This window comes from Lolium perenne, chromosome 5 (assembly GCF_019359855.2).
Source record: "Lolium perenne isolate Kyuss_39 chromosome 5, Kyuss_2.0, whole genome shotgun sequence".
In the NCBI taxonomy this organism is placed as follows: domain Eukaryota; kingdom Viridiplantae; phylum Streptophyta; class Magnoliopsida; order Poales; family Poaceae; genus Lolium; species Lolium perenne.
Window position 1 is genome coordinate 126,510,111 of NC_067248.2, and position 24,371 is coordinate 126,534,481.

General features: G+C 48.1%; 1 protein-coding gene across 1 annotated transcript; it reads left to right on the plus strand.

Annotated features, from left to right (window-relative positions):
• The first annotated feature begins 15,155 nt into the window (after positions 1-15,155).
• Positions 15,156-16,668, plus strand: LOC139831589 (uncharacterized). Its single transcript, XM_071820886.1, has 4 exons — positions 15,156-15,204; positions 15,743-15,898; positions 15,977-16,030; positions 16,118-16,668. Exons 1-4 carry the CDS (start codon positions 15,156-15,158, stop codon positions 16,453-16,455), a joined length of 597 nt encoding a protein of 198 aa, XP_071676987.1. The 3' UTR covers positions 16,456-16,668.
• Positions 16,669-24,371: the final 7,703 nt, after the last annotated feature.

Consider the following 24,371-nt stretch of genomic DNA (forward strand, 5'->3'; position numbering starts at 1 on the left):
CTAAGTGATGATGCTAGATCATTTGAAGTGAGCCATTAAGGCTAATTAAGGCTACTTAAGTATTGTTTGGTGACTGTATCCTCGTATTCGTGTATAGACGCTAGTACCGGAGAATACCAGGAAGAGGAAGGATTCTACCCAGAAGAAGAAGAGAACTTTGACCACCTCAACGACCAAGGCAAGCTAACACTTTTGCAAGTTCTATGGTTGCAAGCTAATATTCTTGCAAAGTGCAAAGCCCTTTGGGGCAAGGCACCATTAGTCTTACCTTTCTTACCACAATCCTATCCCAAGTTTTTACCATACAAGTTCTTACTTGTTTTATTAAAGAGTTACTTTTATAGTTAATTTTGGTATAAGTTAAGAATATTTCTAGAGTAGCAAAATTAGTCTCAAATCTAGCCAAGAAAGATATCACCCCTCATCATTAGTGCTAGTGCTAAATACTAAAACTTGACTACTCTAGATGGGAACATGTGACTTGAAGTGAATTTGAAACCTTGGAATGATGAGTCATTCCATTGAATGATTTTTGAAGGTGAATATGACTTGGGGAAGATGGTGATTTTTGATTAAAACTTATGTTGGTTTGGATGCGATACCTTTCCAATTTTTGAGTACCCCCACAATACCTGATTATGGGTAGGGCTTAACTGGAAATTTATGCATCTTAGTATGGGTTCCCTCTGAACACACATCATAGGGGTTATGCCGAGGCTGCCTCCGTTGTTGAGAAATGATGTGAATTGAGGTGAATTGTACGGCCAAGCCCTGTGCAGTTCCCGGGTTGACAGTTGGTCTTCACCGGGAGGCCAAGCTCATGGGGAGAGGTGCCTATACTAGGGTTTGTAAGTGAAAGGTTATGGTTGATGATCCGCGTACTAAGTTACGATGATTCAGGGTTATCCCGATGGATGAAATCAAATGTTGTGGCACAAGTGTGCAACCTCTGCAGAGTGTAAACCTATTCGAATAGTCGTGTCCACGGTTACGGACGGTTGGAAAGGCCATACAGTTTCCGGTGTCAGATTCTTGAAAATGTTGGTGAAGTGAATGGTGAATGGTGACTTGTTTTTGAATCACAACTTGAGTTGTGGGAATGACACTAATGTTTCCACTTGAGTTAGTTAGCACTTGAATAAGTCTTTTCTCAAATACTTGTGAATTAAAATTGGCTTTATGCAAATTAAACTAGAGCTTAGCACCCCTTTACTAGAATTGTTAGCACTTACACTAGTATTATTTTGCGAGTACTTAAAGTACTCACGGCTGTGTCCCTGGCTATTCAAATGGCCAGAGTATGAAGATGAACAGAACTACCAAGGAGATGACCAGCAGGACACCTACGACAACTAGGAGTCTTCCGACGTCAAGCGTTGGCCTGTGGACTAGAGAGTCCATTCTATTTACGCTTCCGATATGAACTTGTGTTTGTTCGTTGATCAATAGATCAACTATTTGTGTAATATGGATCATGTGATTCAATTTGTAAGACAATATGGGTTGTAATGAATGATGACTATGATATTCAACTATTATGCCTCGCAACAACAATATTCCTTGGATTGCGATGAATGACATAGTAGGCATCTGGACTTAAAAATCCGGGTGTTGACAAGTTGGTATCAGAGCCATTGTTTGACCTTAGGAGACCCTAGATAGAATGGACGTCTGAAAAACTTAGTTTCAAAACAAATGAAGTGAATATTTATGAAAACTTATTTTCACTCTTATCCTTGAGATCTTTTCCAAAGCGACATTCATACTCTACCTTTCTTTCTACATAAAAATTTGGCACACTTGAACACTTCTCTAACCTAATCCTCCTCATTGTTCATAGATGGAGTACAAATGGGAGTTCTATCAGCTTGGTCACGGAGGAGACCTGATGTTCGAAAAGGATTTGAAGCAACTAGTGGAATATCTAGGACGGCCGTATCCCGAGTTCTTCGGAACACCCCTCAATAATCAGTTGGGAGGACCACCTAGGTGGGAAGTTACTGCAGATCTACGAAGACAGCCTGGAGCCCCAATATGGGAAACCATATGGTTTTCTGTAAAGGGAAATACTTGGAAGGAAGGACTAGTTAGAGCAATGCAAGAAGCAATTTCCCGTCTGTGTGGACAAAATGAGAACAAGATCAAGAACACTCGCTTCATCTACTACCCAAGACATGACCTCCTGGGAAGACCGATGACCATGCCCCCGCACACGGAGATGAACCACTATGTAGCCCACCTCGACTTCATGCTGTACAAGACCCGCAAGGAGTTGGACAACGCCCTCGCCTCTCGCCAAGCACATTACCCGTGAAGACGAAGAATCCACCCTGAAGAGTAGTATCACTCCAGCACTTAAGTAGGTGTGAGTTGTATCAGGATCCCCTTGTATCGTAGAGCGAATGAATGGTTCTTCAAACCAACTGTGTGTTAGAATTGTAATGTGTGATGTTTGGTATGAATGAAAAAGTGTTGCTGGTTTTACCCCCTCAACACCACTCAAGTTTTCAAGTTTTGAACTTTTGAACTTCTTGAACTTTAAATCCAAACAAACCCTAGAAATTTCCCTCTTATCTTAGCATCTACCTCGATACTCAGATGGCCCCACCAACCCGCAGCGCCAACCAAGACGCCATGATGCAGATGCTGGAGATGATGATGGCAGACCGAGAAGCTGAAAGAGCTGAACGCCAAGCCAACATCGCTGCCCTGCAGCAGATCGCTCAGAACAACAATGGCCATGGAAACCACGACCACCCTGGTTTGAAGCTGAAGAACTTTCAGAACACCAACCCACCTGTTTTCAGCAAGACCGAAGAGCCCCTCGATGCCGATGACTGGCTCCAGACAATGGAGAACAACTTGGAAGTTGCGGGAGTAGAAGCCGCAGAGAAAGTACTGTTCGCCACCCACTACCTGTCAGGCCCTGCAAGAGCCTGGTGGACAAGCGCCCGCGCAATGAATGCGGGACAGATGATGACCTGGGAGGACTTCAAGATCAAGTTTAGCAAATACCATGTGCCCCAAGGACTGATTAAAAAGATGAGAGACGAGTTCCGCAAACTCAAACAAGGGAGAATGTCCGTGGTGGAATACCGCGACAGGTTTCTTACTCTGTCAAGGTACGCCCCGGACGAAACCGACACCAATGAGAAGCGGAAGGAAAGATTTCTGAACGGATTACACGACGAGATGCAGACTGTACTGGTCAACATTCCCTTTGCTGACCTAGAAGCCCTGGTGGACTCCGCCATCCAGATGGAAGGGAAGTTTCACCAAGCCAACGAGAACCGCAAACGCAGGATGATGAACCAGCATGGGTCCAGCAATACCCAGAAGTACCGCAACAACTCATCAGGAGGATTTTCTCCAAGATACAACAAGCCCACTGCTCAGAATTACCGCCCAAACTACTCCAACAACCACGGAGGACCCCCGAAGCCCGGAGGCAACAACAACAACAATCACAACAACACCACCAACCCCAACAGCAACAACAGCAACGGGAACAACAACAACAACACTGGCCCTAGGACTGGAAGCAACGCGATCCCCGTCGCCACCAAGGACAAGGCCACCATCACCTGTTATGAGTGTGGAGTGGTTGGGCATTACTCCAACGAGTGCCCCAAGCGGTTAGCCAAGATTTCCGCCAACACCGCTGCACCTGCTCAGAACCAGCGCCGCTTTGCCGCAAGAAGGAACCAGAACAACAACAACAACGGCCGCCTCTACAACATGACTGCAACAAAAACCCAAGAGGCACCTCAGGCCATGCCAAGTATGTTTTCCTGTTAAATCATATCGCCCAATCTCTCTTAGGAACCTAACTTTTCTTAAAATCTCGGGACGAGATTTGTTTAAGGGGGAAGGGTTTGTAACATCCCAAATTTTCAAACAAAGAGAAAATGAATTTCCTTTTTACAAAAATGAGAACCAACAAAAACTTTTCTTACCTAGAGTGCTATGCATAGTGCTCATCCCTAACCCTTGTGTTTTTGCCATGATTGTTTTGAACACTTTCCCAAAACCCTAAACCCTAACCTTCTCAAAACAAAGGGGATCAATTTTGAGGAACCCAAAATAAAATAAAAAGACATATGTGGGCATATAGCCCAAATATGTAAATCTTGAACCCTACCCTTTCTTACTTGATAAATGGTGGTGAACCATGGTAAACCCACTAAACCCTAAACCTCACCTCTCCTATCACCATCCTTTGGAAAACCAAATAAAAAGAAATGATCTTAAATAAGAAAAAGGCATATGTAAGCCTATGGCTATTTTTGCAAATGATGAACTTTGCTTTGTCTACCTTGAGTAGATGATTTTGAAATACCTCAACACACCTAACCAAGTACTTACCAACAAATCCAAGTGAGAAACAAAAAAATGAATTAAAACATATGCATAGAGGCATATGTGGCACTTAGCCATAATACCAAATTTTGACCTAGGCAACCACATTGCCCCAAAATGGTTTGAAACCTTTACCCAACTCAATATAACACCAAATAAACCTCACACATGCCTAAGCGAAGCAAAGAAAAAGAAAAGAATAAAAAGGAGAAAATCACAAGACCCTCACATATGGTTTATGCCATTTTTGCTAATCTTTACCCTAGACCATTTTGACCTTCACCATTAGTGGTAATATGTTATTAAACACTTATTACCACTTTTGGAATCAAAGAAACTCAAATCAAATCAAACTCAAACTCAAATTGTGATCACATATGATAATGGTCAAATCTGCCATTTATATTCTGGTCACTACTTTGAGCCCCTGGATTTCAAGTTTTTCAAACCAAACTTTCCCAATTATTTGCACCACATCCAAGTAAACATCAAGGAGAACAACTTTAGTAAATACCACCATGTCAAATTCATCCTGGATCAAATTCTATGCTCATGCCAAGTTGAGACTTTTTATCAAATGCAACAATCTCACACTTTGAGATTTTGCTCTTCTTTTATTTTTTTAAAAATTCCACCACCACTTGTGAATGTCTCTGGTCATTTACAACTTATCCAAACCCACCATTTTCAAATTTTGGAACCATAGTGCATGGATCAAATTTGGCACAAATTTGAGAATTTCAAATAGGCATCAATTTCCAACACTATTCTAAATAGTGTTTTGGCCCAACCTAGTGCACCACCTTGCTCCTACTTGCTCCCTGGTCCCCTCTCTCTCTAACACTAGCCTAGAAACCCTAGGTGGGGGCCAAACTTAGCCATGGACATGGCCATGCCAGCCATGTTCCACTTGGCCACCACCCCTCCTATCGTCACCTCACCATCCATGTCCACCCTGCCCTGGAGCTCCACCTCGCACCTCTACCCCAACCTACACCAGCCCTGGTCGGAGAGAAGCCCTACAGTCGCCGGACATCACGCGCCCAGGGTGACTAGAGCATGCCGATGGCGTCGCCCATGGACACGCACTGGCCACGCGCCGCTCCAGCGCTCTGCGCCTCCCCCAGACCCCACTCGTGCACGTTGAGCTTCGCCGCCGCACCCACAGTCCACCAGACATGCTCCGTGGCTCGCGCGAGCACTGCCGCCGTCGACCACCTCGCCATTTTCCCGCGGCCGTGCCGCCAGACATCGACGTCACCCGCGCTCACCTGGCCGTCCCCCACCTAGACAGCAAGCGCGCTAGCTTCGCCTGGACGCCTGATACGTCTCCGACGTATCGATAATTTCTTATGTTCCATGCCACATTATTGATGATATCTACATGTTTTATGCATACTTCATGTCATATTTATGCATTTTCTGGAACTAACCTATTAACGAGATGCCGATGAGCCAGTTGCTATTTTCGGCTGTTTTTGGTTTCAGAAATCCTAGTAAGGAAATATTCTCGGAATTGGACGAAATCAACGCCCAGGGGCCTATTTTCACACGAAGCTTCCAGAAGACCGGAGGACTAACGAAGTGGGGCCACGAGGCGGCGCCACAGTAGGGCGGCGCGGCCCAAGCCCTGGCCGCGCCACCCTAGCGTGTGGGCCCCTCGTGACTCTCTCGACTCTGCCCTTCCACCTACAAATAGCCTTCGTCGCGAAACCCCCAGTACCGAGAGCCATGATACGGAAAACCTTCCAGAGACGCCGCCGCCGCCAATCCCATCTCGGGGGATTCAGGAGATCGCCTCCGGCACCCTGCCGGAGAGGGGATTCATCTCCCGGAGGACTCTACACCGCCATGGTCGCCTCCGGAGTGATGAGTGAGTAGTCCACCCCTGAACTATGGGTCCATAGCAGTAGCTAGATGGTTGTCTTCTCCTCATTATGCTTCATTGTCGGATCTTGTGAGCTGCCTAACATGATCAAGATCATCTATCTGTAATGCTATATGTTGTGTTTGTTGGGATCCGATGGATAGAGAATACTATGTTATGTTGATTATCAATTTATATCTATGTGTTGTTTATGATCTTGCATGCTCTCCGTTATTAGTAGAGGCTCTGGCCAAGTTTTTACTCTTAACTCCAAGAGGGAGTATTTATGCTCGATAGTGGGTTCATGTCTCCGTGAATCTGGGGGAGTGACAGAAACCCCTAAGGTTGTGGATGTGCTGTTGCCACTAGGGATAACACATTGATGCTATGTCCGAGGATGTAGTTATTGATTACATTACGCACCATACTTAATGCAATTGTCTGTTGTTTGCAACTTAATACTGGAAGGGGTTCGGATGATAACCTGAAGGTGGACTTTTTAGGCATAGATGCATGCTGGATAGCGGTCTATGTACTTTGTCGTAATGCCCAATTAAATCTCACTATACTCATCATATCATGTATGTGCATGGTCATGCCCTCTTTATTTGTCAATTGCCCAACTGTAATTTGTTCACCCAACATGCTATTTATCTTATGGGAGAGACACCACTAGTGAACTGTGGACCCCGGTCCATTCTTTACATCTGAAATACAATCTACTGCAATTGTTCTACTGTTCTCTGCAAACAATCATCATCCACACTATACATCTAATCCTTTGTTACAGCAAGCCGGTGAGATTGACAACCTCGCTGTTTCGTTGGGGCAAAGTACTTTGGTTGTGTTGTGCAGGTTCCACGTTGGCGCCGGAATCCCTGGTGTTGCGCCGCACTACATCTCGCCGCCATCAACCTTCAACGTGCTTCTTGGCTCCTACTGGTTCGATAAACCTTGGTTTCATACTGAGGGAAAACTTGCCGCTGTACGCATCACACCTTCCTCTTGGGGTTCCCAACGGTCGCGCGCTGTACGCGTATCAAGACTGTTTTCTGGCGCCGTTGCCGTGGAGATCAAGACACACTGCAAGGGGAGTCTCCACATCCCAATCTCTTTACTTTTTTTTGTCTTGCTTTATTTTATTTACTACTTTGTTTGCTGCACTAAATCAAAACACAAAAAAAATTAGTTGCTAGCTTTACTTTACTTACTGTCTTGTTTGCACTCTATATTAAAAACACAAAAAAATTAGTTACTTGCATTTACTTTATCTAGTTTGCTTTATTTACTATTGCTAAAATGGGTACTCCTGAAAATACTAAGTTGTGTGACTTCACAACCACAAATAATAATGATTTCTTATGCACACCTATTGCTCCACCTGCTACTACAGCATAATTCTTTGAAATTAAACCTGCTTTACTAAATCTTGTTATGCGAGAGCAATTTTCTGGTGTTAGTTCTGATGATGCTGCTGCCCATCTCAATAATTTTGTTGAATTGTGTGAAATGCAAAAGTATAAAGATGTAGATGGTGACATTATAAAATTAAAATTGTTCCCTTTCTCATTAAGAGGAAGAGCTAAAGATTGGTTGCTATCTCTGCCTAAGAATAGTATTGATTCATGGACTAAATGCAAGGATGCTTTTATTGGTAGATATTATCCCCCTGCTAAAATTATATCTTTGAGGAGTAGCATAATGAATTTTAAACAATTGGATAATGAGCATGTTGCACAAGCATGGGAAAGAATGAAATCTTTGGTTAAAACTGCCCAACCCATGGACTGACTACTTGGATGATCATCCAAACCTTTTATGCAGGACTGAATTTTTCTTCGCGGAACCTATTGGATTTAGCTGCTGGAGGTACCTTTATGTCCATCACTCTTGGTGAAGCAACAAAGCTTCTTGATAATATGATGATTAATTACTCTGAATGGCACACGGAAAGAGCTCCACAAGGTAAGAAGGTAAATTCTGTTGAAGAAACCTCTTCCTTGATTGATAAGATTGATGCTATTATGTCTATGCTTGTGAATGGTAGGACTAATGTTGATCCTAATAATGTTCCGTTAGGTTCATTGGTTGCTCAAGAAGAACATGTTGATGTAAACTACATTAAAAATAATAATTTCAACAACAATGCTTACCGGAATAATTCTAGTAACAACTATAGGCCATATCCTTATAATAATGGCAACGGCTATGGTAATTCTTATGGGAATTCTTACAACAATAATAGGAACACACCCCCTGGACTTGAAGCTATGCTTAAAGAATTTATTAGTACACAAACTGCTTTTAACAAATCTGTTGAAGAAAAGCTTGGGAAAATTGATATACTTGCTTCTAAAGTCGATAGTCTTGCTGCTGATGTTGATCTTTTGAAATCAAAAGTTATGCCTAATGAAAATCATAATAATAAAATTGTTACTACAGAAAATTCCATCCAAGTTAGAATTAATGAGAATATAAGATTGATGGCCGAATTGCGTGCTAGGTGGGAAAGAGAAGAAAATGAAAAAGAAGATAATATAGCTAAAGTTTGGACTATTACCACCACTAGTAATGCTAATGCTACACATGTTGCTGCACCTCCTACTAATAATGGTAAAAGAATTGGTGTTGGCAATGTTTCCACTTCTAATGCGAAGCGCGAAAAACTGCCTGAAACTGCTAAAACTGCTGAAACTGCTTGTGATAAAACTGCTGAATTTTTTTCCAACATTGGGGATGATGATCCCATTGATTTAGATTATAATGGTTTGGATTTTGATGATTGCCACATCTCTGAATTTATAAAGTTCTTACAAAAACTTGCTAAGAGTCCTAACGCTAGTGCTATAAACTTGGCTTTCACGAAACATATTACAAATGCTCTCATAAAAGCTAGAGAAGAGAAACTAGAACGCGAAGCTTCTATTCCTAGGAAGCTCGAGGATGGTTGGGAGCCCATCATTAAGATGAAGGTCAATGACTTTGATTGTAATGCTTTATGTGATCTTGGTGCAAGTATTTCCGTTATGCCTAAGAAAATTTATAATATGCTTGACTTGCCACCATTGAAAAATTGTTATTTGGATGTTAATCTTGCTAATCACTCTACAAAGAAACCTTTGGGGAGAGTTGATAATGTTCGCATTACCGTTAATAATAACCTTGTCCCCGTTGATTTTGTTGTCTTGGATATTGAATGCAATGCATCTTGTCCCATTATATTGGGAAGACCTTTTCTTCGAACTGTTGGTGCTATCATTGATATGAAGGAAGATAATATTAAATATCAATTTCCTCTCAAGAAAGGTATGGAACACTTCCCTAGAAAGAGAATGAAGTTACCTTTTGATTCTATTATTAGAACAAATTATGATGTTGATACTTCGTCTCTTGATAATACTTGATACACACTTTCTGTGCCTAGCTGAAAGGCGTTAAAGAAAAGCGCTTATGGGAGACAACCCATGTTTTTACTACTGTACTTTTATTTTATATTTGAGTCTTGGAAGTTGTTACTACTGTAGCAACCTCTCCTTATCTTAGTTTTGTTGCATAGTTGTGCCAAGTAAAGTCGTTGATAGTAAGGTTCATACTAGATTTGGATTACTGCGCAGAAACAAATTTCTTTGCTGTCACGAATCTGGGCCTAATTCTCTGTAGGTAACTCAGAAAATTATGCCAATTTACGTGAGTGATCCTCAGATATGTACGCAACTTTCATTAAATTTGAGAATTTTCATTTGAGCAAGTCTGGTGCCTCAATAAAATTCGTCTTTACGAACTGTTCTGTTTTGACAGATTCTGCCTTTTATTTCGCATTGCCTGTTTTGCTATGCTTGATGGATTTTTCTATTCCATTGACTTTCAGTAGCTTTGTGCAATGTCCAGAAGTGTTAAGAATGATTATGTCACCTCTGAACATGTAAATTTTGATTGTGCACTAACCCTCTAATGAGTTGTTTTGAGTTTGGTGTGGAGGAAGTTTTCAAGGATCAAGAGAGGGAGATGATACAACATGATCAAGGAGAGTGAAAGCTCTAAGCTTGGGGATGCCCCGGTGGTTCACCCCTGCATATATCAAGAAGACTCAAGCGTCTAAGCTTGGGGATGCCCAAGGCATCCCCTTCTTCATCGACAACATTATCAGGTTCCTCCCCTGAAACTATATTTTTATTCCGTCACATCTTATGTGCTTTGCTTGGAGCGTCGGTTTATTTTTGTTTTTGTTTTGTTTGAATAAAATAGATCCTAGCATTCTTTGTGTGGGAGAGAGACACGCTCCGCTATTGCATATGGACAAGTATGTCCTTAGGCTTTACTCATAATATTCATGGCGAAAGTTTCTTCTTCGTTAAATTGTTATATGGTTGGAATTGGAAAATGATACATGTAGTAATTACTAAAATATCTTGGGTAATGTGATACTTGGCAATTGTTGTGCTCATGTTTAAGCTCTTGCATCATATACTTTGCACCTATTAATGAAGAAATACATAGAGCTTGCTAAAATTTGATTTGCATAATTGGTCTCTCTAAGGTCTAGATAATTTCTAGTATTGAGTTTGAACAACAAGGAAGACGGTGTAGAGTCTTATAATGTTTACAATATGTCTTTTATGTGAGTTTTGCTGCACCGCTTCATCCTTGTGTTTGTTTCAAATAAACCTTGCTAGCCTAAACCTTGTATCGAGAGGGAATACTTCTCATGCATCCAAAATCCTTGAGCCAACCACTATGCCATTTGTGTCCACCATACCTACCTACTACATGGTATTTCTCCGCCATTCCAAAGTAAATTGCTTGAGTGCTACCTTTAAATTTCTATCCTATACCTTTACAATATATAGCTCATGGGACATGTCGTCGTGGTGAACGAGCAGATGCCATAGGATGGCTTAGATTGGGGCCGAATGGACGCAAGAGGATTCGGGGGAGGGTTTGCGATCAGGTGGGAAGAGATTCCGGATGGTTTCCTCAAGAACTTGGCCAAGGCCAGAGGTTGAAGAAGAAAGACACAAGGAAGAACTCCCTCTAGATCACCATGTTCATAGATTCACACAAGTTACAGGCTCTGCCTTCCTGCATACACGCGTACATACTTGCCCCTGAAGATGGGCTGCCCCCTCTCCTTATATAGGGGAAAGGGTGGCTTACACTGCAAGAAACCCTAATGGCATCTTTGACTGGACAAACTACTTTACAGAGTTACTGTACAAAGCTACTTTAATCAAGCTATCGTACAAAGCTACTTTAATCACAGATGACACCGGGGCCTTCTTTTATCATAGAAGCTGACGTCCCCCGGCTTCTTTCTCCGTCACCTCTCTCTTTGGCGCCAGGGCTCTGAATAAAGTTACTTGGCTTAGCTCATCCTTGTCTTCTTGCTCTGAAGAGAATCTTTGACCAGTCCTGCCGACAGGCTCTCCTTTCCGGTATCTTTTATACCGGGTCCCGGCATACCCCTTTGGGGATACCGGCCTAGCCTTGCTCTTCCGGATTCCTACTAGGCTTCCGGCAAGAACATTAAACCGGTATCTCGATGGCTCAAACCATCCGGTTCGGCATGCCTTTGGCATACCGGGGGTTATCCCCCCAACATTAGTCCCCGAAGCTGGTATAGCCTGGAGGATTCTATCCTACAGACCATGCCAGGTTTTCATCTTTCTAAGATACCGGTTTAGTCACTCATCTCTTGAGCTTAGTTCCGGCACCTTTACCCTTGTTCCTTTTCTTCTCTTTGCAAGGCTCGTTCCGGCATCTCTTTTTTCCGGCACCACGTGTCTTTGCTCCTTCCTCGGCGAAGTCGAGAATATATCGGGCCCCGCGCCTGTCAGTGACACGCGCACTGTAACTGACGCGCCAGTGTCCGCTGTCACATCGTTTCGACTCCCGCGCACGCATTTAATGCGCCGCAGCGGATCCCACTACCTCTTTGGGATCCCGCGTGCGCCTCCGTACGTGTGGCTTCCGTTTTCGCGCGTGTATCCGTTCGCCACGTGGCGGCCCAAGGTGCGAACCGTCGCTGGCCGCGAGGCGAACCGCCGCGGCCCAGCGGTTCGCTGCCCACTTTCTCTCTCTTATATAAGCACAACTGCCCGTTCCCCTTCATCTTCTTCGCATTCTCCTCCTTCGCGCACAGAGCTCCACGCCTCTGCGCCTCCGCCGCTCTCCGTCCGCCGTCGTCCGTTCAAGCTCCGGCGCCCGGCGAACTTACGCCGCCCCTCCGCCGAACTTCGCCGTGCGGAGTTCTTTGGCAGCACCTTCCTCGCGTCCGCCGCATTTGCGCTTCTTCGCGAGCTTTTCCGTTTCGCCATCGACGGAGCTCGCCGGCGACCGCAGAGCCGCTCCACCGCCAGCAAACACTCCCCTCAGCGTCCGCGCCGCTCAAGGTTGGTATCAATTTCGCTTTACTCGCCGTTCGCTTGCTTTCCAGATCTTGAGCCTTTGGTGTTCTTATTTGCTCTTTTTCTTTGGTTTTCTTCTTACTCGTAGATCTTCACACGGGGTTGAAGTTTGGGATTCCTGTTTCTCCGCCCATCCTTGCGATGTCTGACGAGGGATCTTCCTCTGCATCCTCTTCTTCTCTCTCTCTCAAGCGCCGTAGACCTTCTCCCGGTGAATCTACGGCCTCAGATCCAATGGAAACCGATTCCGGCAACCAGCAGGAATCCGGTGACCCCCAAGAGTCCGGCGGCCACCTAGAATCCGGTAGCTTTAGCCAAGCTTCCGGTAGCCAAGAGGCCAGTGGCTCTGGTCAAGCCTCTAGCAGCTCCAGCCAATCTTCCGGCGAGGAGCCTTCCCCAACCACCCGCGGAGCCTGGATGGGCTCCTACGTTACTGAGTTTGAGATCGATTGGCTGTACCGGTCTCGGAGGATTCCGGAAGGAGTTGCCTGCCGGATTCCGGATAACGAGATCGAACCGGATCCGGAAGACGACGAGCATGTTGTTTTTCTCGCTCACTTTGAGCGCGGCTTCGGCCTTCCTGCCTCTACTTTTTTCCGGGATTTCCTGGATTTCTACGATCTCCAACCTCACCACCTTCCTGGCAACGCCCTTTTCTATCTTTCTTGTTATGCCACCTTCATGGAGGCTTACATCGGCATTCGTCCCACTCGTGAGACGTTTGCCCGTTTCTTCAACCTGCGGATCAACTCCGTCCAGGGCAAGGAGATCCCCAAGCCCAAGCCGCCCGTGCAGTGCGGCTCCTGCATCGTCGGCTCCCGCCAAGGGAGCACTTTTCTTAAGCTTTCCGGCCTCGAGTCTTGCCGCACCTGGCAAGGAACTTTCTTTTACGTGAAGAACACCGGCCGCGCTGATCGCATCAATCTTCCTCCATATCAAGCGGGGCCCCCCAGTAGAACCAACTGGAGCTATAACCCAAGGACGGAACACGCCGAAACCAACCGGGTAGTGCGTTTCTTGGCCTCTCTGAAGAAGGAGACCAACATCTGTTCTGACGATATCATCCGGACTTTCATATCGCGCCGGGTGCTTCCTCTGAAGCGCCGCGCACATAGGATGAGCGAGATGTATGGCCCATGCTATCCTCCCAAGATCTCAGTCCGCGCTCTCAGCAAGAAAGACGTTGTTCTCAAGGCCAAGCAGATTTGTCAAACTGCTATGCCTTTTGCGTGGGAATGGGGCCTCCTTCCCCTCAGTTTCTCTAACCGTCCGACCCAAGAAGTAAGAGATTGCGCAATTTGGGGTTGTCTTTGCCGGTAAGTTTCTGCTTTTGCTAACCATCTTTTTTACCTTGTTTCAGGCCAGGGACCGCTTCCCCTCTATCCAGGCAGAGCCGCGAGGACCTCTCCGGAAGCGTGCCTTTGACTCCTTCGACCCGGATCCCTACATCTTTTGGAAGGATCTGAAGATGGGGAAGACTCTGGCTGCGCGCCTTGGCCGGGACCCGCCGGAGCCCACCGGAAATCCGGAGGAGCTGGTTGTGCTCGAGGTATTTTCTTTTCCGGCTTCTTATACTTTGCCATTATCGCTTTCTTGCGAATTGCTTCTTAGCCATATCCAACTCACAGATCCACGAGCGCGTGCCGCCCCTGCGCGCCGAGGCCGGCACTGAGTTTGTGGACAAAATCATGGCCCAGGGCCAGAAGAACAAGCAGCCGGCATCTACTGCCGGCTCCAGCCATGCTCCTCCCTCCAAGCGCTTCCGGACGGAGCCCGTGGGGGAGAAAGAAGTGGGCGTGCGCCGCTACGGGCGCAAAGCGATGCCAACCGCTTCCGGGTAATTTCATTTTCCGGCTTGCCTCGTTTTTTGCTAAGTTCTTTTTCCGGTTGCTTCTCCTCAACCACTTGTCTTTTTTCTTTTTCTCAGCCCCGCTCTCAAGCTTGGCCCAAGGCCATCGGGCTCTGAGGGATCCGCAAGGACCTCAACCCCTCCTCCTCGTTCAAGCCCGGCACCATCTGGTGCCGGCAACACCTCTGCCTCCCTTTCGGGGGGCACAACAAATTCGGGGCGTGCGGCCCCTTCACTGTCAGATCACCGCACGGAGGAGGATCTTTCCTTCCTCCCGGAACACCAAGACACCGGCGCCAGCAACACCGGCGCCGGAGAAGAAGAAGCTGCCGGGCGGGCGGAGCCTTTTGCTCCTCCCGTCCTCGAAAAGACAACTTCCGCGCCGGAATCTTCCGCGCCGGAATCTTCCGCGCCGGAAGGCTCCAAGACGGGTGACGCTCCTAGCGCTCCCCCTTCTCCACGCACCATCCTCATGCCTCCGCCTGAGACTCCTCGCGCCCAGCCCTCCAAGGCCGCTCCTGGCGCGCCGCCGGCTAAGACTTCCGGGGCCTCTTCTACCGCGCCGCCGCCCAAGCCCTCCAAGCTCATCAAGGGGAAGGTGACGGCCCCCAGCGCCCCTTCGGGCGGCCAGCAGCCCTTGGTGCTGCACGTCTCCAAGGCTGCCAAAAGCGCCAGCATGAAGGCCACCGGTCTCCTCGGCCGTATTACGGAGTTCCAGCGCCAAGGCCGGGACCTGGGGCACCTCCTGCCGTATGCCCAAAAGTGGAACGCCGCGGACATCACTCCGGCAACCCGCGGCATGGGCAAGGATCGGCTGCCGGCACCTGATCCTGTCGGGGATCGGTGTTCTGAGGAGCACTTCATGCGGCTCCGGGCTGCCGTAAAAGAGCTTGACAGCGCGTGGTACGATTCCACGAACAATCTGACGGTATGTTCTATTAACTTTCAACCTTTGCCGGTTTCTTTGTTTCCGGTTCTGCTTTATCTTTTCCTTAGTTTCATGCCGGTTTCTCTCTTGTCTATCTTCCCAGTCCCCGAGTTTTGTGGTGAGAGCGCAGCTCTTAGCGCAAAACTTAACTTAAGTTTTTAGCGTGAAACCGGCACTGCCAGTCCCCGAGTTTCGGGTTAAACATCTTCTCCTTAACACATAATTTACTTTAGAAACGCGCAAAACCGGCACTGCCAGTCCCCGAGTTTCGGGTTAAGAACTTTGTTCTTAGCGCAAAACTTTATCTTAAAAACGCGGAAAACCGGCGCTGCCAGTCCCCGAGTTTCGGGTTAAGAACTTTGTTCTTAGCGCAAAACTTAACTCATTTCTTCTTTTTCTTGAACAGGTCACCGCTGACACTCGGAAGGCCCTCTTCGAGGAGCTTTTATGGGAGCACCGGGAGCTCGCTGAGGCACACGACAAGTGCCAAGGTGAGTTTTTTATTCTACCGGCATCTTTGCTACCGGAAACCTTTTTTCCTTGTGACACTTACAATTTCTGTTCAACAGTGATCCCGGAAGCTTCCATCGATGCTCTCAAGGAGCAGCTCGCCACGGCCCAACGTACTATTTTTTCCTTTCTCCTTTGAACTTGGTTTCTTTTCAGTTTTACTAGTGTAACCTTGCTAACACTCATTTTTCCGGTTACAGGGGAGAAGGATGAGCTCAGCCGGCAGCACCAGGAGGAGCTAAACGCCCTCAAGACCAGCTACCAGGAGCTCAAGTCTCAGTTGATTCAGCTGGGGCTTGACCACGCCAAGGCCCTCAAGGCCGCTGAAGTGACCGCAGCGGCCAAGTTGGACGAGGCTCTGGAGAATGCCTGCAATGCCACTGTGGTGTTGCGGGCAGAGCTGGAGGAGATGACCAAGGCCCGGAAGGGTGCCGATGAGAAGGCCGCGCGGCTGGAGGAGGGGCACAAGGAGTGCGATCAGCTGATCCTGCAGACCGACACACTTGCCCTCCGTAAGTTGTTTTCTTTTACACTTTGACTACTGCATACGAGCCTTTTTTCCTTCGACCCCATTTTTGTTTCCGCTATCTTTCCGTCCGGTCTCTCTTCTTCCGGATTCTTTTCTCTCCGGTCTCTTTTTCTTCCGGTCTCTTTTTCTTCCGGTCTCTTTTTCTTCCGGTCTCTTTTTCTTCCGGACTCTTTTCCTTAAGCTTTTTCTTTCTTTGCACAGGCCTCTTTCCGGACTCGCAGAGGTATGCCATCAAGAAGGTCGACGCGCAGCGCAAGGACAAAGGCCAAGCGGATCTTACCGTGCCATGGACGCCCAAGGACCATCTGGTCGCGCTTAACGCGCGGGTGTCCCATATGCGCTGCATAGACCGCAATCTTTCGGACATCCCTGATGTAGCTACCCAGCTATACAGGACTTTATGGCCTGGCGAGGAGGTGCCGGACACCTTCTCCCTCATCAACGACCGTCTGAAAGGTGCCGGCAGGAGGATCCGCGAGTGGCAGTGCTCTGCTGCCCGCGCTGGAGCGGACTCCGCCCTCCGCGTCGCCGCCTGCTCCTGGTACCCGGAGCTCAATCTGGACGCCCTATCGGCGTGCGCGAAGGCGCAGAAACGGATCTGGACCCGATCCTCTCCGCCAAGCGGCAGGATCGCGCGTACCGCATCGCGGAGTATGCCGACATGCGCACCTTCATCCCTCCCCCTCCTGGCGTCACGGATTATCTCGACGAGGAGGAGGGTGAAGCCGAAGAAGAGGTCCTGGGCGATGCTGGTGCCGGCGATGCTCCTCCGGAAGCCCCTGCTGCATGATGATTTCCTTTGAAGTGTTTGCTCATTATATCTGTTGGTCCTGTTGCTTTAAGACAATATCTGTTAAATTCTGCCCCGGAATGCCGGGGCTTATGATGTAAAACTTAAGTTTGCCTGTGGTTGTGCTACAACATTTCCTGCCGGTAAGTTATACCGGTAGCTAAGTACTTATGAGTTTGCCTTAGCATATTTTGCTTTTGGTTCCGCTTTTATCCTGCACTGCAAAGATTTCTCAATTGCTTCCGCATCCAATTTGATGCATACTTGGTTCTTTTGCCTTGGCTCTGCTCGCCTTCTCTCGGGCGTTCTTTGGCGTATGAGCACAAGGTTCTTTCACCAAACAAGCATCTTCTTGAACTTAGAAATAACTTTGAAATTTTGCAAAAACCGGTTTAACCGGGGTTAATTAAATTTTTCAGATTGTTCTTTCCTGCTCTCCCTTTTCGCAGTTCATGTGCTTATCCCCTACCGGTTTATCTTGCTTGCCATGAAGCCGGTTTGCGGACAGCAGCAGAGTCGAAGACTCCGGTAGGATTTAGCACACTACTAAACCGGAAAGAAAAAACATTCAATAAGCAACCGGTAAACTGAAAAAATAGACAAGTTACATGCAACTTAAGTTGGGGTAGTCCCCGAGATTCACTCAAGGTTCCGGCATCTTTTATTCATAGCATATAAGGTACAAAAAGGAACTTCTTACACCACCACTTCAAGAGTAGAAAGGACGCAACAGAGCTACGTTCCATGGACGCTTGCTCTCCTCGCCGGACCTGTCCGCCTTTCCTTTCTTCCATTCCTGTGCATCTATCAAGTAGTATGCATCATTGTGAAGCACCTTGCTTACAATGAAGGGACCTTCCCACGGTGGCAAAAGCTTATGCCGGCCTTCAGTGCGCTGCACCAGGCGAAGTACAAGATCTCCTTCCCGGAAAACTCTTGGGTTAACCTTCCGGTTATGATAGCGTCTTAGGTTTTGCTGGTAAATGGCTGTTCTTGCCAAAGCCAGCTCTCTTGCTTCTTCTAGCAAGTCCACATCGTTTTCTCTGGCCTCTTTGACCTCTTGCTCAGTATAGAGCTGTACCCTTGGTGAATCATGGATGATATCGGTTGGTATCACCGCTTCTGCTCCATAAACCATGAAGAAGGGAGTGTATCCGGTAGACCGGTTTGGAGTTGTTCTTATACTCCACAGTACTGATGGTAGCTCATCGAGCCAACATCCCGGTGATTTTTCCACCGCATCAATGAGTCTAGGCTTGATACCGGAAAGCACCAAGGCATTCATTCTTTCTACTTGGCCATTGCCCTGTGGATGTGCCACTGAGCACAAATCCAACCGGATGTTCTTTTCTTCACAGAACCTTTTGAACTCACCTTGAGCAAAGTTGGTTCCATTATCAGTGATGATGCTGTGCGGGTATCCATACCGCAAAATGACATCTTTCAAGAATTTCACAGCTGTATGCCCATCACACTTTGCGATAGGTTTTACTTCCAGCCACTTGGTGAACTTATCCACCATGACCAAGATGTGAGTCATGCTGCTTCTTGCAGTTTTGAATGGTCCAAGCATGTCAAGGCACCAAACAGCGAATGGCCATGTTAGCGGTATTGTCTTTAAACCGGATGCTGGGGTATGGTTTTGCTTGGCGTACCTCTGGCAGCCGTTGCATTTTCTTACCAAATCCTCAGCGTCCTCCAAAGCAGTGGGCCAATAGAACCCATGCCGGAATACTTTTGCTACCAAAGCCCTTGATGAAGCATGATGCCCACATTCTCCTTGGTGAATTTCCTCAAGCATTTCTTTTCCTTCCTCTGGTTCCACACATCTTTGAAGGACACCGGTAACGCTTCTTTTGTACACCTCACCATTGATGAATGTGTAAACTTTGGACCTTCTTTGTATCCTCCTTGATTCATTTTCGTCAGCCGGCAAGGTGCCGCTGATCAGAAATTCCTTAATAGGTTTAACCCATGATGGTATTTCTCGAACCAAAAACACCGGTGCATCTATCTCCATGCTATCTACCAGCATCGTTTCTTCCGGTATGGGTACAGCAGTCCCCGAGCCTACCGGAGCAGTCCCCGAGCTTGCCGGAGCAGTCCCCGGGTTCCCTTCATCGATATCCATGGGTACTACGTGTGACTCTGGTACAAAAATTGATTCTGACTCCGGGCTCGGCTTGATCGATGGCACTCTTAGGTGAGCCAAAGCTATTCCGGGAGGAATTTCTTGCCTAGATGAGCCCAACTTGGACAAAGCATCCGCGGCTTCATTTTCTGCTCGCGGCACATGGTGAAACTCACATCCTTCGAAGAATCCGGCAATCTTTTGCACGTGAAACCGGTACGAGGCCATGTTGGCGTCTTTTGCATCCCAATCTCCTGAGCACTGCTGTACCACAAGGTCTGAATCGCCATAGCAAATGATCCGGTGTGCACCGATCTCTTTTGCGACCTTAAGCCCATGGATCAAAGCTTCATATTCAGCGACATTGTTCGATGCCCTGAAATGCACTTGCAAAACATACCGGAGGTGGTCTCCCTTTGGTGAAGTAAGCACCACACCAGCACCTAGACCTTCCTTGAGCTTAGATCCATCAAAGTGCATCTTCCAGTATTCTATCCTCTGATCTGGCGGTTTGTATTGCATCTCCGCCCAATCAACAAGGAAATCAGCCAAAGCCTGTGATTTTATGGCATCTCTTCTTTCATATACCGGCACGTACGGTGATATCTGGATCGCCCATTTTGCAATCCGGCCGCTGGCATCTTTGTTGCACATGATGTCGGAAATTGGTGCTTCACTCACCACTTTCATGGGGTGCTCCTCAAAGTAGTGCTTGAGTTTTGTGGCGGCCATGTACACGCCATAAGTCATTTTCTGGAAGTGAGGGTAGTTTTGTTTTGAGAGGGAGAGCACCTCGCTCAAGTAGTATACCGGCCTCTGGACGGTTTTTTCTTCCTCTTCTCTTTCAACCACAACCACTACACTCACAACCCGGTTTGTTGCTGCTATGTATAACAGCATAGGCTCCCTTTCTAGAGGTGAAGCCAGTACGGGTGCTGTGGCTAGCATCGTTTTTAGCTCCTTAAACGCTGCGTCTGCCTGAGGGGTCCAGACGAACGTGTCAGATTTCTTCATGAGAGCATAGAGTGGCAGAGCTTTTTCTCCCAACCTGCTTACAAACCGGCTCAGCGATGCCAAGCTTCCGGTAAACTTTTGCACATCTTTTAACTCTCGAGGGATAGCCATTCTTTCTATCGCCCGGATCTTTACCGGATTAACCTCTATGCCCCGGCTTGAAACCAGGAAACCGAGCAGCTTGCCGGCGGGGACACCAAAGGTACATTTTGCCGGATTGAGTTTCATCCGGAACCGCCTTAGGTTATCGAATGTTTGCCGGATGTCATCGATTAAAGTCTTTTTTACCTTAGTTTTTATCACGATGTCATCCACATAGACTTGCACATTTTTTCCAATTTGATCAAACAAGCATTTTTGCATACAGCGCTGGTACGTTGCACCAGCGTTGCGCAACCCAAAAGGCATAGTGACATAGCAATAAGCCCCGTGCGGGGTAATGAACGCAGTTTTTATTTGATCTTCCTTTTTTAAGGGAATTTGGTGGAAACGGGAATAGGCATCCAGGAAGGACAACAACTCACATCCAGCAGTTGAATCAATCACTTGATCGATTCGTGGCAAAGGAAAAGGATCTCTTGGGCAAGCCTTGTTCAGGTTGGTGTAGTCGATGCACATGCGCCACACCTTCGGAGCTTTTGCCTCCAGGTTCTCATCTTTCTTCTTTTCAACCATTACCGGATTGGCCAGCCACTCTGTGTGCGTGACCTCCACAATGAATCCGGCAACAAGCAGCTTGGTTACTTCTTCTCCTATGATCTTTCTTCTGTCTTCAGCGAACCGACGCAGTGGTTGCCGCACCGGCTTGGCATCTTTCCGGACGTTTAGAGAGTGCTCAGCCAGCTCCCTCGGAACACCTACCAAATCATCAGTTGACCAGGCAAAGATATTCCGATTCTCACGGAGGAAGCTGACGAGCGCGCTTTCCTATGCTTGATCAAGGCCGGCGCCGATACGAACAGTGCGCTCTGGGTAAGCCGGATCCAGCACAATGTTCTTTGTTTCATTGGTTGGCTTGAATGCCGGTGTGCCCATGTTTTCACTCATTGCCGCCAAACTTATTTGTGAGGATTGAGCCAGCGCAACAGCTGTCTGCATTCTTTTCTTTTCCTCCGCGATCACCAGCGATTCTGCTAGGTTTGATCCGGCAGATGCAGTTTCCAGTGAGATCTTATAGTTTCCCACCACGGTCAATGGCCCACGAGGTGCCGGCATCTTCATCTTGAGGTAAGCCGTATGAGTGGTGGCCATGAAAGCAGCCAACGCCGGTCTCCCCAGCAATGCATGGTAGGGACTGTCCAGATCCACCACCTCAAACTCCAGATTTTCCACCCGGCAATTGTCACGTCCTCCAAATGCCACGTCCACCCGAACTTTTCCTATCGGGGCACAGGACAAGCCAGGGACGATCCCATGGAACGTTGTGCGCGTTGGCTGAAGCATGTTTTCTGTTATGCCCAGCGTTTGCATGGTGTGCTTGTACATGATGTTGATGCTACTGCCATTGTCTATCAGCACCTTGCTGAACTTCACTCGAGTTTGCGGCCCTTTCATGATCGGGTCCACAACAAGAGCATATCCACCCGGATTCGGCATGATCTTTGGGTGATCCTTGGATGACCAGGTAATTTCCTGATTGGACCACATCATGTACTTGGGAACTGCCGGCATCACAGCATTGACCTCCATGGAGCGCCGGTGTACACTTTGCCGGTCTGTTGGCTCAGTGACAAAGACAACACAGCACAGATGCGGATCTTCGTAAACATTCCGGCCTAAAGGTGCCGGTGGAGGTGGCTGGTTATCATTTTGCTCCACCCGGTTAACTTGCTAGTACTGCTGCCGGTTTGGTTGCACCGGTAAGGCATTTGCCCCGGTAAGTGGTGGTGGTGGCGGTAGCTGTTGTTGCTGCCGCGGCATGTCTTGCGGTGGCCGCGCATCTTTCACTGTTCCTTTTTGCATCAAGTACTTGGTCCAGGTACAATCCTTCGTCAGATGGTTTGACGGATGTGCCGGATTCGGCATGTGCCACCGGCAAGGTTGATCCATGGCAGCTTCCATGGTGTATTTCGCGGGTTCTTGCCAGTTCTTCTTCTGGACCCAGGGTTTCTTTTCCACCCATTGTTTCTTAGGACCTGCCCATGGCTGCGATCCGGTTTTTTGCCTCTGGCTGTCGCTGGCCTCAAAGTTTTCCTGCACAGCAGCAACTTGCTGCGGACCGTACCTTCGATCCGGAAAATCTTCCCTTCTTTTGTTATTCCGGTTGTCCCGGTGTTGTTCGTGGCGCAGCTGTTCCGGCTCCGGTTGCACTGCCGGTTGCGTTGGGTCTCCCAACGCATAGCTATCCGCCACACGTATCATCTCTGCCAACGTTGTCGGCATGTTGCGCTGCAACTTTTGCCACAACGGTGAACCTCTTCTGCATCCACTGCTAAACGAAGCAATGGCTTGTGCCTCGATTACCCCCTCACAGGAGTTCCTTGTGGTGTTCCACCGGGCTAGATAATCCCGGTCTGTTTCGTTCGGGCGCTGCACGCACAGAGCAAGTTGCTGCGGCCTGTTCGGCCTCTGATAGGTGCTGCTGAAATTGCTCACAAAGGCCTCCTCAAAATCCAGCCAGCCATTTATGCTTCCTGCCGGCAAGTTGTTTAGCCAGATTCTTGCCGGCCCAACCAAAAACGATGGTATGATCCTCACGGCCCAACGCCGGTTTCCTCCTCCTGCTACGGTTCCTCCACCGCCTGCAACGTATACCGCGGTCACGTAATCCGCGAGCCAATCTTCCGGCTTCGTGGTGCCGTCATACGTCTTTGTGTCACGGGGCAACATAAAGTTGCGAACTGGTGGTTTTTCTTTCATGATCCTTGGGCCAAAACACTTTGGACCTGGAGGACCTTCCTCCTCGATCATTTCTGACAAGTATACTCTATCCAGACGGTGCCTCGCATCCCGTTCCGGTAAGTATCTCTCTCCCAGGCGTTCTCCCAATGGGTTCCGGTATGCTGCCGGTCTCGTGGAATCGGCTTCATCGTGACATTCCGGTACCGCGGCCCTTGCCTGCCGATACCTTGGGGGATCTATTTCCTCCTCCTCGTACGCTGCCCTTGCAGCTCGATAGTTTTGCCCGGTCTCATATCTACCGGTATGATTGTTTCCGGCATAGCCTCTGGCGTAGCCTCGCTCTGCCCCTTGGCTTTTTCTACCGGCATCGTGTTGCCCGGCTTGTTGCTTTCCGGCAAGAACCGGATCGTACACAGTCATCTGCTGCGCATTCACTTCTTTTTCTCTCCTTCTATCCGGATGGGGGGACGAAGCCTGCCCATGGGATTTGCTACCGGCATTCTTTGTTGAACGCGCGGATTTTGAGGCCGCTGCCTTGTTCAGCTTAGCCAGCTGCTCAGCATTTTGCTGCTCAATGGTTTCCAGCAGCTCTCTAACACGCTCCTGCTGCTTTACCAAAGCCTCTCCGGAAAGCGACTCGCACAGCTCTACAGCGGCCTTAGCAGCTTTTATAGTTTTATCCGGGCTGCTATACTTAGGCTTTTCCACGATGCTAACAGATGCAGAGGCGCTCTTGCCGGTAAGAATCTCTTTGCGCAAATCTTGATCTAGGTTGCGAGCTTTTAGCCGGTTTTCCGGCATCCTAGCAGCATGCGCGCTAACAGAAGCAAAGCCATGGGCAGCGTTATACTCACGTACGGTTAGGTTCAGCTCGCGCTGCGCCCTGACGATGTCCTTGCCGCTCTCAAAGATCTTCCGGCGCTGCGCTCCAGCTCCGCCTGAGCCGCTGCCGGATCGATGTTCTGCGCGATGGGGGTGGCGAGGACGTTCATCGCCGCCTGGAGCGGTGTCTCCGGTGGCGCGGATGATGCTCCCGCTGCGCCTGCGCCGCGCTCCAGCGGTGGCTTAGCCGCACGGGTCGAAACCGCGCGATCGGCACCTTCAGCCGCAACCTCCTTTCCTGCACCAGCCACACCGGTCATCATTACC

What these genes read in the sequence shown, in the direction of transcription:
- LOC139831589 (XM_071820886.1), top strand. Translation starts at nt 15,156, where the DNA reads ATGAAGGCCACCGGTCTCCTCGGCCGTATTACGGAGTTCCAGCGCCAA. An exon ending in TACGGAGTTCCAGCGCCAAG is followed by an intron (nt 15,205 to 15,742) that starts GCCGGGACCTGG and finishes CGGCGCTGCCAG; the next exon opens with TCCCCGAGTTTCGGGTTAAG. An exon ending in GCAGCTCGCCACGGCCCAAC is followed by an intron (nt 16,031 to 16,117) that starts GTACTATTTTTT and finishes TTCCGGTTACAG; the next exon opens with GGGAGAAGGATGAGCTCAGC.